This window comes from Ammodytes marinus, assembly GCF_949987685.1.
Source record: "Ammodytes marinus genome assembly, chromosome: 10".
Classification (NCBI taxonomy): domain Eukaryota; kingdom Metazoa; phylum Chordata; class Actinopteri; order Uranoscopiformes; family Ammodytidae; genus Ammodytes; species Ammodytes marinus.
Window position 1 is genome coordinate 14,372,779 of NC_137214.1, and position 14,680 is coordinate 14,387,458.

The 14,680-nt window shown below is 40.0% G+C and overlaps 2 protein-coding genes across 2 annotated transcripts in view; one reads left to right on the forward strand and one right to left on the reverse strand.

Moving 5' to 3' along the window:
- Nucleotides 1-14,680, forward strand: part of tmem265 (transmembrane protein 265) — a gene marked incomplete at its 3' end in the record, with an annotated part of 224,620 nt that overhangs the window by 112,726 nt on the left and 97,214 nt on the right. The window lies entirely within an intron of this gene.
- LOC307256423 (atlastin-3-like) lies at nucleotides 545-14,135 on the reverse strand. The gene is made up of 14 exons (XM_080035370.1): nucleotides 13,995-14,135; nucleotides 12,275-12,497; nucleotides 9,145-9,279; nucleotides 8,511-8,615; nucleotides 8,375-8,425; nucleotides 7,319-7,375; nucleotides 7,102-7,194; nucleotides 6,868-7,006; nucleotides 6,621-6,748; nucleotides 6,481-6,537; nucleotides 6,281-6,352; nucleotides 5,872-6,063; nucleotides 5,371-5,610; nucleotides 545-2,467 (listed from the first exon to the last, which is right to left on the reverse strand). The coding sequence occupies exons 2-14, from the start codon at nucleotides 12,476-12,478 to the stop codon at nucleotides 2,411-2,413; spliced, it is 1,530 nt and encodes a 509-aa protein (XP_079891496.1). The 5' UTR covers nucleotides 12,479-12,497; nucleotides 13,995-14,135; the 3' UTR covers nucleotides 545-2,410.

Here is a 14,680-nt window from a genome sequence, read left to right on the forward strand (position 1 = left end):
ACACAAGCAACGGCGCGACCGAAATAATAACACGGCGACTGTGAAACTAGCCGCCGACTGTTACGAGCTCAATAATGCAAGGTGGAAGGTGACAGCTACCGCGGTTAGCCGGCGGCCACGCGTAGCCTTCACACTTACTCACCCCTGCCCGGCCGCAGCCCTAGTAGAAACAATTGCCAGTCGCAGCCTTTGGTGGTCGACGTTAGATCGAAGCACCAACCCGTAGGTACAAGCTACTTGCGACAAAGCTATTCGGTATATCTCTCACACACGCTCTGTGTGTGTCCTGCTAATCCGCGAGAAAATAGAAGGAACAGATCCTCAGGTGACTTCCGGAATATATAGACATTCCGGGGTCACCTAGGTGTCACAGGTGACTTTGTTGGTATAAAGATCTCGACCTGCGCATGCGCGCGATGGAACATCCAGTGCTGTAAGCACCGCCTCTGGCGGTCAGTAGGAACGAAATAGAACTGAGTCTTTTCCTCAGAGCCACATTCTAAAATAAAAACAGTTTGTGGAATATATATCAGAAAGCCACGTGAACAGTTTCAAGCTCAGTTTATTCATTATAAAACAGCATTTCTCAGGTCAAGGCCACAATAGCCCTGCAACGGATGATTACATTAGCCGTTTATACAATATTGCATGCATTTATTCACTTTTGGAATGAGCTGTGTGCAAAAAGCCCCAAAGAAGAAGTGCAATAGTAAGTGCTTGTGCAACATCTTGAAATGTCCTCTTGTGGAAAGAGACAGACATGGAATGTGCAAAACGATGGTCATTAAGCAAGTATCATCCTCCATATTTCCACATTTGTGTTTTGGCCCTATATTCTTATCACTTATACCTACAGTGTCTTGGACTCACTGTGAGAATAACAAACCGTCAGTTAGCTTTCTCTATCTCCATTCTGTATTAAAGCACACAAGATATATGGTTAGTTGACGAGGTGCAAGAAGCAAAATCATTACAGACTGCAGGATCCTACTTTCGCTGTCAGGTCACACAATAATGTGGCATTTGAAAGGTAACAAAATGCTTTACATTCCACTTTTCCAATCCCAGGTTTTTGGTAGAACCTGTCTTACACCATATTGAATGATGTTGGGCGTGGTTGCAAATAAAAATAGTTATTTAATAAAGAAAAAAATAATTGTATAAATGGCTGCAGGTACTATTATTATTTTTCCTTTTTTGGTAATATGGTTTCATTACATGTTGCATAAACAAGTTCTTACTATGATTCAAGCTGAATTGATAGCTATGTATTCCGATTATTTTAGCAAAAAGTAAACTTTTGGTTATGTCAAACTTCTTTGAATGTTTTCTAAGTGTACTGAAGATCACATCAAAACCTATATGTAGAGTTGTTAACAAACTGTGAAATAGTTGAAATATCCCATTGAGCTGCAGCTAAATCCACAATGCGCAGCTTCTAAACTGCATCACAGAGAAAAAACCACTGAGATTCAGCTGATGCTTATATTCAGTGAGTTTTGAAGTGATGAGAGCACAAGGCCAAAGCATGGTTCAAATATTTAAAGCTAACTCTTTGGCGGACTGGTAACTACTTTTATTACGTTAGGCATTCAACACCTTTGAGTATTTTAACAATTTCTTATCTTTGGAGTTGAAAAGTATTTAATATATTCTTATATATAATTTATCAAGAAGAGTCTGGTATTTAGTATCAAAATCTATAAAGGGTAACACATTTCCATCAAGAATTAAACACCAACACACTTGTAACAAATGAGATGATCTCAGATTACATGAAGCTTCCAAATCTTACTGCGTTATATAGAAAGTGCATACTCCTTCTCCTGTCAAATAAGCAACAGTTTAACCCCTCTAGAAAAGCTAGTTTCTATTGAATATACAGCAAAAAGACACAGAACGGATTTTTTTTAAGGCCACATGGTAAAAAAAAAATAAAGCCACAAAGACATGTGTATAAAGCCAGCATTTTTGAAAGGTTATTTAAAGATATACTGCAAAGGCTTTGTTGCAAAAGCACCCTGTCTAAACAATACACAAGTAGGAGGCATTCAGCTGCAATAGAAAATGTGTTTAGTAAGTTTAAAGGTAAACATTGACTCGTCTATTTAGACCAATTGTAAACTTGTAAAATTATGGCAGTGTCAATTTAAGACATGAAGTGTCATCAATAAGGACTTTGATGGTTTAACTCACCGCCTCAGTGAACCCAGTCATCTATAGATAAGCCCGCACTTTAACAGCAATTAAGACGCTGGTGCATTGGCATTATATATTTTTTAGTGTGTGCCAATGTTGTTTAGCTGCATGTTTGTTCCAATGGTAGGCATGATAAGGCTTAAGTGCTGAATGTGTGCTTGTGTTGTGCACTGGTTGCATTGCATCGAGATTATGAAGGTTCAGAGGTCCTCTAACTGGATTTCTTCAGGTCAACCGTGCCTCTCGACTTGTTCAACACCACGGTAGCCTGTAAAAAAGAAGCAGAAGAAAATTCATTTGACAATGAATTGACAATGTCCATTTTTCTGTATTGTGGTCACGTCACTGAAACCTCTTGGCCATATCAGTCATATTTTTAACCCTGCCAGGCAGAGTGCGTTCACTCCATTCAAACCACTTCTGGTGAGAGGACTGAACCTGAAAATGAACTATGCGGGGATGTCAGACTCGACTTGTTTAGTTTCATTTCCTATTTGTGCTCTGTTGGTGTTGGATCCAGCTCATACATTTAAATTTTAATTACAATTTGTAATTAAGGTGTAGAAGTACATTTAAAAAAATTAGCAAACACTTTAATGATGATATGTTATGAGAACGGGGTTTCGATAGGGAAGTTAGTGCCGTATTTCTAGGTTTAGGTATTGGAGGGATTTAAATCCAATCCTTAAAATGTGATTGGATCGCTAAAATGCGTGTGTGGCTTAGCAAATATAGTAGCATGTTACAGAGCCGTAAGAGACCTTCCTCACCTGTGTTGTTAGCGCAAGACGAGGATGGAATAAACAAATTAGTCTTCAACCCAACTGAATTCAAACACACACCTTTATAACTGCTAGCTACCCATGCAGTTTTATATGGCGGGCTGGATTAGTTTGTCATCCTGCATCTCATTTGGTTACATATACAGTATGTTAGGGTCCCTGAGTTCAGAATGAGTAATTGAACATATTTTTATGTTTTACAGGAAGAGAAAAAGAAAGTTTTTTTTATACCAAGATACTAAAAAAATTACGACACATTTAGCATGTAACAAGGATGGGTTGCAGGATGGGAACTTGGAAATTGTATTTTTCATTTCACTGTGTCTTTAGGAACCCAAAGATAATTTCCCCCTCTATTCGCTCATTGTTTTGGCACATTTATTGTGTATGGTTCAGGCTTAACATTCTTATCATCCTTTTTTCAAGACAGAACAGCCAAGCCAGTTTAAGCAAACAAGCTCTCATAAACCATTTGTATGCAGCACGTCCAGCACCAAAAAGCAGACAAAGTTAGCAAATAGCTGATGAACACTGTAAATAGTCTATAGCAGACTGACTTTAATGGGATGATAATAATAGTGCATTGTCTAATGTCTACTCCAAATGACGTGCTTGTCAGATGGTCGAGAAGTGTCCAAACCAGTATGTGAGCTTTTTAAATGGGTCCTTCTTCCCTTTCGTTGCTGACAAATCTAGTAATGACGCTTTAAAGCTGTTAGTAAGATTTTCTACTGTTGTAAGACCAATTCAGTATAAAGGAGCCATTAAATGGTTGTTTGAGCACAAAGGCGCCACTAAGGGGACTCAGATTGTGGACACAGAAGTTGGCTAGCAAGCCACATGGTTAATGTTTGATTTCAGGTAGCCATGACAATTGGCATTCTTCTGAAGACAACACAAATCATCAAAAGTTCTGAAGTGAAGTTAAGCCTTTGCCTTATAGTAATCTGTCAGTGCGTTTACATGCAGACTCATAATCGGGTAAATAAACGAATAAGACTTCAACAGGACTTGTAAACTGCATGTAAACACCTTTATCCGATCTACTTCGCACGCACACAAATCGGCACATAAACGGACGAGCGAAGTCGGATAAGAACACCTAGATAACTCGTTCATAGTCGGCATTCTCTCTGCATGTATACAGGGATCGGACATCGCATATCGGAGTTTGCGTTCTGTGCTTGCTCGAGAATCCCTGCGGAGGATTTCCCAAGGAAGTGGAAGAAGACGACGTAAAAAAAAAAAAAAAAAATAGTAGGGTTGTTGCCAGAAGGGAGCCCGTGGCTTTATAACCACTTGTTGAAAGGGCTACAGCGCCACCTAGCATAGTCAGAATCAGAAAAAACTTTATTTATCCCAAGAAGGGCAATTTAGTTCACAGTTCCAGTACGCAGTAAAAAATAATTTAAATAAATACTATAAAAAAGCAGTACGAGGTAGAAAATAACATAAATCAACAGCAGTCCAACACACAAATTCAACTCACATTAATTTCAACTCAACCTGTCAGAACAACCACCCAGCTACACTGGTGTGCTCTCCACCTACTCCTGACCCTTGTGATCATTCAGTAACCTGATTGTTGCAGGAATAAAAGAGTGTGAGTACCTCACTGTTCTTGACCTGATTGAATGATAGCGCCGCCCGGAGGGCAATAGTGTGAATTCCTCACTGAGGACATGGTCAGGCTGACTGATAATGCATTTAGCTTTCTGGACTGCATGTTTGCGGAGACAGCCATGCATCGGACATTTATCCGATTACTGAAAGGCCATGTATACTCAGACAAGTAACACGGTCCGTTCGAGTGTCTAGTTCGGTATATGTCTTAATCCAATCTAGTTGTGCCATGGAAACGCACTGACTGTCTCTGCTGAACAGCAGGCACTCTCTCAAACCCTCAGCCAATGAAATAACACCATAACAAGATGACATGGTGCAACTGTTCAATGCAGTTTTTTTAACGACTTCCTGTCACACAAGCAAGAGCTACCAAACTTCTGCAAAGCGTTCTCTTGTGTTTCTTTTTCTGGCACACGATTAAAGGTAAAAAGAAAACATATTGTGCAAAGAGGTGAACATATTTTAAATTTAAACTGTTACTGTGCTCACATCCGGTCTTGAATGTCAGGCAAGCACTTGAAGCTTGTTTATGTTGTTTTTGTTATCAGTTTCTAGCAACTGACTCATAAACTAGATGACTAATTTTTCCTTCCCTGGCATTACGGATGCTCCTGATGTTCTTCTCAACATCAATAGCTCCCTCTAGTGACTTTTATGGGAATATGCATTGAAAAAAAACTTGACTAATGAAATAACTAGAAGTCATGTAGACAGCTATTGGTTAACAATAACTGACCACTGCCACCAGCCTTATTATTCTCACCTGCTCCAGGACGACGCCGGCCGCCTGGTCGATGGCTCCTCCCACATCACGGTAGCGACCAGAGTAGCGGATGAAGGCCCACGTCAGCATGGCCATCATGACCACACCCAGAGTACAGTCACACACCACGGCGAAGGTAGTAAGGCCAACAAAGAACAACACACCCGACACAATGTACAGGAGGCACACCAGGACAAACAGCACTGCAGGTGTTCGGAAGGCGCTGAAGAGATTTTTTGACTTTTGAAAGGAAGAGAAACAAGATGATGAAGAACATTTTCCATATAATATCACTGCCATAAACAGAAATGCATGCAATAATAATAATTATACTAATAAACTACTATGATTATCATTCAAAGTGTGATCGCCGTTTTGTTTTGTAGAATTCATGTTAATAAATGTAAAAGTGTCTTTGTGCAAGAGCCGGATGTTTTTTTTTTGGCAAAAGACACAATCTTTAAAAACAAGTATGGAGGTTTTATCATGTTATTATGTTACCTCATTGTGCTTGCAGTATGATTGCCACATTTCCTCCAGCTCCTTTTCCAGCTGTGCCTGGTAGCGGTCACAGAACTCTTGACCGCCCATCTTCTTGGTAGAGGAGAAGGCGTGAAGAGACTCTCGCAAGTTAAAGTTATGCTTTTCTTCCAGAGCTTCAGGAGCAACATAGGGCAAGTCTCCTCCACACACCTTGGAAAAGGGAAGAACAAAAAAATATTATAAGAACCTTTCCTGTCATTTCTTGTCAGAATATAACAGGATTATGTATTAGTTTCTCTGTTCATGAATCGAAAAACATACTCCACAAGAACAGTTGTTTCCATGTCCCACAATGTCAACAATGGTCACCAAACAGAGCAAAGGGGTGTAGTTAATGCACTCTCTTTCACGTCTTAAGTGAACGCACCTTCTCCATGTTCTTGTAATACTGATCTTTGGCTGTTGCCACGGCTGCTAGGTTATTGGCCTCTGCTGTAGCCTGGTGAGACAAACATGTCAAATTTATCGGACGGACAAACAAAAGAGATGAGTCGAAAATCACCCATGCTCCGAGGTTAATGGAAAACATTAGCAGGTTGTTTGAATTGATATCAATCATGCACATACCATGAGCATCGTCTTTGGCTGTGGCAGGTCTTCTCCCTGGTAAATCTTGATGTAAGCCTGGTAAGACAATAATTACAATTTCAGATGTGAGAAACTGATCTGGGAGTTTAGCAGGAACATTCAAATGGAGATAATGTCACCTTGAAGAACTCAAGCAGGCCCATGCAAGTGACCGGGTTTCCATTGATCTCTTTCTCAGCCAGACGATCAGGATGCAGCAGTTTAGGAATCAGGCTCATCAGCTCCTCTCTGAACTCTGGGGCCACATCTGACAAAATAAACACATCAAAGCTTAGGACAGCACTCAGTATATTTGGCTTTATTCTGCAAAATACCAACATTTGCAAAGCTATGAAGTAGAATAGAATGGAAAACGGGGGATCTTACCACCAAGTTGTCCTTGAAAGCTCGGGTTGGTGGCAACGTTCAATCCAGGGTGAGGTAACAGGAAGCAGGAAATTTTGCTGAAGCATGAATGGATGTGCTCCCTCACTGTTTGCAGCTCCTCATGTTGGGCCTCCTTAACCTTTAATAATCAATGCATTAGTACCGGGAAAGTATTAAAAGGTCAGCTTAGTGTATTTAATAAATTCTTTCAAATGAACAAGACAGAGTTGATACCTGTAAACGTTTATCCAGGAACGCATTGCCTCCTTTAAACCCGTAGACGTATTCGTACGGAAAGCTCCAGTCCCTGATAAGGAACATCAGAGACTGTAGGAGGATAAGAGAAGAAAGATGAATTAATTATCTTTTTTCAACTTATCAAACAGAAATAAATTAAATAAAATCAGATATGTGTCCAACAGCGGAAACCATGCATCATCATTTCACTTACCTGAAAGGGCTTCTGGAAGATCTCATCCATGGCGAGCCGACCATACTCTGTGAACAGCTGTGAGGAGGAAGAAGACATTATGCAAAATGAATGCAGAGATGCTGGAGAGTGCCTAAAGCAGTGTTTCCCACAGGATTTTGGGAAACTGTGGGGGGGACCCCCAGACCTTCTAAGAGGGTCAGGGGGAATGCAACCCTGGAAGAAAATGTGGTACCTTTTAAACTAGAATGCATCAATCTGATGCACTTTGAGAGTAGAATTAAGAGGCTTAATAATAATAATAATAATAATGGATTGGATTTATATAGCGCTTTTCAAGGCACTCAAAGACGCTTTACAGGGTTCCAGGTTCCATTCATTCACACACAGTCATACTGGTGGTGGTAAACTACCATAGTAGCCACAGCTGCCCTGGGGCAGACTGACGGAAGCGTGGCTGCCATTCAGCGCCTACGGCCCCTCCGACCACCACCTCAAACATACAGCAGTCATACACATTCACACGGCTTAATCAACAGTGTCCTATGTGAGCTTTTTACTACTATATTCTGGAATAATTTGGAGACACTGGGTCCCATAAGGTAGAAGCTATCGAAGAAAAAGTTAATATTTTTTAATCAAATATTTGTAGGCTATTATATTATGAATCAAAATGAGCTGCATAACATGATCCCAATTCAGTTAAAAAAGGTTTTTACCCTAATTTTCATTGACAGCAGGCAGCAGGCTTCCTGCAGCCTGCAGCCTGCTGTCTATGTATGTGGCTGGAGAGCGTGTGCGCAACAATAGCAGTAGAAGGGACTGATTGACTCGGGGTGAAGAAGAGAGACTGAAGGGGAGATGCTTTGCTGAGGCAACGGTAACAACTAAAAACACAGTTTAGATATATTTTATGTTGACATTTAAAAAAAAACATTTTGAGACTTTGGCGGGCCGCCACAGTATAATGCATGAGTGGGAAATCCAGTTAATTTTGACTAAATCAGGTAGTATTATTCAAACATGCTTTTCAATGAACACATCAGGTTGACTCTTGACACACTAATGTGAACAAACCTGCAGCTGCTGCAGATCGTCCTCTTGTATGTTCTGTGAAAGGTTGTAGATCTACAGAAAGAGAAACTATGTCAGCATACATAACAATATCATTGAGTTGTTAATAAATTAGTGAAATTCAGAGGAGATCGGTCACCTGTATTGAGCTGGTCATGGTGCTGAGGGCAAAGATGGTGGCACAGTCCTTCACGGTGGACTGGTCATCAAAGGCTCCCTGAGTGTCCATCAACACTACTGCCACCTACAGGAGCAGAGGGCCAAATATAAGACATGATATATGGACACTGCTTGTGTGGTAGAGTTGTTACTAGAAATAATTTGTAATTGAATGAAAAGCTGTTTAAATTGATCATATCCTTAATAAAATATATTTATTAGAATAATATATATTTTTAAGTAATGTATTCAACAATTGTTTATATCCTAAGTTTGTTAGTTTAATTCAAACAACAATCTATTATTCATGACTGATTTGTGTCTTAAACAACTGATTTATTATCAGATTTGTTTTTCAATTTATTTTTCTGTAGATCGATACAAAATAAATGATCATCAAAAGCTGAGTCAACTGGAGGGGAATATTGAGTGAAATTCGAGGAAGCAAAAGTCAGTTTATGATATGCAGAAAAATATATGATCAGATTAAATTATCAAAGACTAAGATCTAAATACTTTATTTCTTGATCTTACTGTTATGTTTCTGTTACACGACAATATCCGACAACACACACAGATATGGCCTCTAAATAAACTCAAATAAATTGTACTACCTCTGTTCCATCGCTCCTTTGGACGGGGAAAACTTCGCTCCACAGCTGGATGCCTGTTGTCTCTGGTTCTGAACCCCCTCTCCAAGAAAACCCAGTCAGCGGCTCGTCTTCATCACCCAGCCAGTTGTCATTGCCCTGCGGAAATACAAATTACACTTTAAGCATTGTACAGAGAAATAAATGCTTCTCAGAGAAAGTGTGTATCCAAACCTTATGGCTCAGTAGACATATTCCCCCTGAAATGATAGCAGAAACTCCAGCTGTTCTGCATAAATACCAACACAAAAAATACTTAGGGCACTTTTTCACTGCGTGGTATCAACTCAACTCAACTTGCATTTTTGGTGTTTCCACCGCAATATCACCGCAGTACCTGGTCCCTTGTAGCGGCTGTTTTTTTATTTATCGCCTATCTCTAGGTTCCAAGCGGGCTGAGCCGATGCTAAAAAGGTAACGTCCGCAGACTGCCGGCCACTGATTGGCCAGAGACTACTAGCTTCATTCTGTTGTATTTACTCCCAAACTCTCCAGGACTTTGAGTGTATTTTGTCTCGCCGCGTGCAGCCTTCTCTGGCTCCCTTTCATTAGATTTGCATCACAGATCCGAAAAAGAAAAACTTAATGAAATGTCCATATATTCGCTAAGCTCACCCAGTTGTGTTGGTTGTTGGGGATGTTACTTTAAACATACTGTACACGACAGGAGAGGAGACATGTAGGGCAGCTAGCCTTTAGTAGTCAGCTGGGACAGAAATTATAGCGAGCGATTACATTACAAGCCTCGGACTGCACTGATTACTATGGCTGTGTCCAAAATATCGCGATATCAGTATCGATTTGTATAACTAAAAATCTTTTTTTTTTTTTTTTTTTTTCTTTTTTTTTTCAAGGCTTTATTGACAGTGCAGAGATACAGATATGAAATGCAGAGAACAACCACGGGTCAGATTCAAACCCATGTCTGCTGTCAGGCCTGAGCCTCTAGACTGACTATTGAAGTTAGATCAGTTTTGTTTATAAGAATACTTAAGATTCACTGTGTCACCACAAAAGCACACTGATGTGTTTTCATTTTCATTGTGTCCCGTACAGTAAGTACAAGAGTGAATTGGATTTGTTATTTTGATGTAATGGCAGCTGCAGCAGTGTTTGATCATTTGCCAAAACCAAAAAAAAGGAAGAAAATAGTAAAGGAAGTTGTGAATGAAATAGTTTTGACTTCATTTGTCTGTGCAATTATCAATATATTGTGTTGTTATGTTTGATAAGGCAACTTGTTTATGGAATATCGCAATATATCGTGATATATCAAGATACGCAATATATCGTGATATATCGTATCGTGACCAGTGTATCGTGATACGTATCGTATCGCGAAGTCCTTGACGATACCCAGCCCTGGCGGTTGGTTCAGTTAATAGTACAACAACTGCTCGTAATTTCTGCTTTGCTACCATGCTCTGGAGTCGGCTTTCTGCCTCTTTGTATGACGACCCCGCCCACGTTCAGGAGGTACTATTGGCAGTGGAAAACGACCCGTGCTGATACTTAACAAAGTTGAGCTAAGTCGACTTCAGTCGAGTAGAGCTACATGTGCGGAGGAAAAACGCCATATGTGGAGTGTAGAACTACGTAAAAATTATTTCCCCAGTTAGCTATTCTTCTGACTGCACAGCGTAAACAACAAAACCATTCAATTGTAGCCAAAGTTTGGCCTGATGAAACCAAAATTAAAGGTATTTATCAATGAGCATGACAAATGTAGCCCAACCATTAGGTTAGCTTACAAATATGTAAAGAAAAAACAGGCATTCACAAGTCTCCAAGAAGTTAAGAAGTCTCCACTTCTTAATAGAGGTAACACTCACTAATTCATCCCTCTTCAGTTAACTAGTTAGTTCACATGTTAAAGCAGGGATGAGCATGAATGTGGTATGACTGCATTATTTCAGTCATTATAAACTAGTGGTAACTTACAAATTCTCACACCCTTTAAACTTGACTGACTAGTTCTGCCAGTAGGACCTGCTGTGAGTGTGACCTCCCTTTTATATATAATATATATGTACACTCACCGGCCACTTTATTAGGTACACCTGTTCAATGGCTTATAAGAACAAATAGCTAATTAGCCAATCACATGGCAGAAAATCAATGCATTTAGGCATGTAGACATAATCAAGACACCGAGCATCAAAAAGGGGAAGAAAGAAGGTTTAAGTGACTTTGAACGAAGCCCCACCCACAGCGAGTTCTACCAGAATCCAATGCGGAAGTGACAACAAATAAAGTTCACCAAGTGGCCACTAAGAGGTGGTACCAAAATAGAGCAATTTCTCTTTGACTCCCGTATTTCACAGCATTATTAAACCTATTTATGGCCTGGTCCAAAAAACCATTCTAGTCAGTTTGTTTAGGTCATATATCCATGACAACACTGAGGGGGGTACATTTTTTTGGATTACGTTAGTTTTTAAACTATTGGAGGTTAAAATTTACGAATAATTTGAGGCGCGGTCTCTTGAGTGACAGCTAGCTGCCCGCTGGCCCTCACTTAGCCTCTGAGGTATATGTCAGCTAGATGGGTGTATCTCCCTCCCCCCGATGTCACATCAATGCCCTTTTTCGGTAAGAGGAAATGAGGCAGAGTCAAACTCTGACAAGATGGCGACGCGCATAGGCCAGGACGATTGGGGGTGTCTGTGGCTAAGCAAGTAGAGCAATCGTCCACTGATCACAGGGTTTGCATCTTCTGTCACGTCGCTGGACACACACCCCAAATTGCTCTTGATGGTTAGCTAGCACCTAGTGAGACCAGCCTGATTTTTTAGTGGGCTTAGTCGTGCCTCTCCCTTAAATCAGTCAGGTCTTTCTCAGAACTCCATGGGGAGGGACCTGGTCAATAAAAAAAAGTTGTCTCTTAGTGGAATGCAGACCCCGATTGGTTCATGTTGGCGTCAATCTAGCTTTGTCTGAAGACAGTGAGAAAACAAGGTGACCTTGACAATATCTCAGCACCACATAACTTCCCTTTAGGTGTGTGCTCTGTAGGCCTCTTAGTGCTGTAGAGAGATATGGGGAGTAAGATATAATGTCAGACACTGAAGGATCAAGTTACAGTGTGGCTCACCTTTCTGTACATGTAGCGCAGCATGAAGTCGAGCAGGAAGCTCTTGCCCTTTCTGAAGGCTCCGGCCACCGACAGCACCACCACATGTTTGTCTCGGACCTCTGGGGCCAACAGCACCCGTGACAACGCCTCTGTGTCCAAAGCAAAGGAGTGATCCTCCTTACACACTGTAACGATCTGAACTGGTCCTGGTTGACTCCTCATCGTTAAGAGCTACTGATCCCTGTGAACATCACAGGCATAAACAGGGTGAGATTAGGATGATCAGGGTGAGATTAGTACTGGAATATTTAAGTTGTCGCACAAATACAAGCATAAAATTAAATAAGTAATTTAGAAAAGCAGAAAAGTGTCACATTTGAGACAATGGGAATGAGGAATCTTTTGTGCATTATTTCAACTATTACAATTAATCAATTATAGAAAATAGTCTGCGATTCATTTTCTGACGATTGATTTATTCAGCACCAAAATATGTATCTAAAAATCAACAATTTTAGTTATTTAAAAAAATTACCCCACACAATCATCAACCATTTGCACGTAAAAGATTCCCAATGTGAAGAGTTACTTGCTTCCCCGCAAGTTAAGTTGATATGAAAATGTAGTTTTTTTGGCAAAATATTGAACTTAGGCCCGCCGCCCTATGTGTAATGGACATTTCAGAATAGGGCTATTAATAAATGAACTTACTCTGTGGCAATTTATGAAAAGTTTGACTGTCTGCCAATCATCAGCGCAGATATAATTTAATATATAAATTGGTCACAATAAAACTAATGGAAAAATAATCAATAATTGAAAATGCTATTAGTTGCTGGCAAATAGTATTCACTCTGCTGAGCCATGCAACTGATTATCTGAAGATTTTAAATTTGGATGAAAATCACACTCAAAGCAGTTCACTCAGTACATAACATTTGGATTGGTTCTACTGAACATCAGCTACAATATTTAGCTTTGTGCAAGAGCTGACTGTTTGGGATGCTCTGGTTGGTATCATGCCGCTTTGCCTCCAGCATGCTCTCCAATGCAACACACACTGTTCGTTTTAGCTAATTCAATGGGCTTCATTGTTGTTGCTTTCTGGAGAAGAAGATCCTCTCCCAAGATGAGTTAGACAGGGAGGTGCTTTCATGACAGCGAATCTTTTTTTTAATACCCAAAGCTCGTCCTCTCTCGTTTCACCAAAAACACAACACCTCTAAAGGTGTGGCACTCAGCAGCATTAGCATGCCAGGCATTTCTGGCCAGTGAGTGTTAGTCTGAATTGATGCAATGAAGCAGGAAATGCTACAGCTATATGACACCAAAAAACATGTCGTAATATGTTGAGATGTCTTCTTAGCTACACATTACCTCGTATAATATACCCGACGCAGCTGGTCAACTGGTGCCCGAAAGTGACAGTGATGCTGGCTGAGCTGGCATGACTGTTCGCAGTAAAGCTGAACATTTCTCTAACATAAACCTGGATGTATATAATTAAATCATATACTTATTGACATACCATCTTTATAGTTACCAGGTGTACCTAAAAGCCTATGTGCTCCGCATGTATTCTACATACAGCTAAAAGCTAACGCCTGTCTGTTGCTAGCTAGACGAGCTTTAAAAACTAAACGCCAGACCAGCTTTTCAACAAGAAAAGCTTTTTTTTTTAAAGCTTGAAAATAGTGGTATCACTTTCTTTGCATCATATTTTACAGTTTAACGTTACCTTTGGTGTCTTCAGACGGCTTCAACACAACTTCACGAGTCAAGAAACAACTAAATGTGACTTTTTTCCACTGGCATGAAAACAACTGAGAACTTCTTGACTTTTTTTCCACAACGAACACACACTTCCGTCTTCAGCCGCCGCAACGCTGCATGGGAAATGAAGTTATGATGTGATTCTCTGATCGTACTCGAGCGTATTCCAAACTACTGCACCCGAGATGCCAATTACTCCTGGGAGCAGTGGGAAATGTAGTTTATTCAATGTAATATTGCGAATACGGAACCAGATACGTAATGTGAAACATGAACAGAAGTTTGATGTTTTGCTTATGAACAAATTATATTACAAATATCGGCGGATTAAAACGACATCGTAGCATAGCATTTTAGTTTAGTTTCAGGACTTACTATGTAAATATCTATCGGACTGCTTTCGGTTTTGGATTGTTAATTTGTAAAAACACTCCGGATAGGCGGTTGAAGATGATGATGATGTGTAAAGACAGCAAAAACATGTTGCCCTTTCAACAATTATAATGCTTCAAAACTAGAAAATTCCAGCCAAAACGAAACTGAGTAGAAAACTGGCAATGATATTTCACAAGAGCGGCATGACAGATTTTATTTGTTAGATTACAAAATGTAAAGCTTTTAAAAATACATACAATTTACAAACAGAAATTC

Coding starts and splice junctions, on each gene's coding strand:
- LOC307256423 (XM_080035370.1), bottom strand. CDS start 12,478: ATGAGGAGTCAACCAGGACCAGTTCAGATCGTTACAGTGTGTAAGGAG. Junction 7,195..7,318: donor TCTTCCAGAAGCCCTTTCAG/GTAAGTGAAATG, acceptor ATCCTCCTACAG/TCTCTGATGTTCCTTATCAG. Junction 6,353..6,480: donor AGCCAAAGACGATGCTCATG/GTATGTGCATGA, acceptor TTGTCTCACCAG/GCTACAGCAGAGGCCAATAA.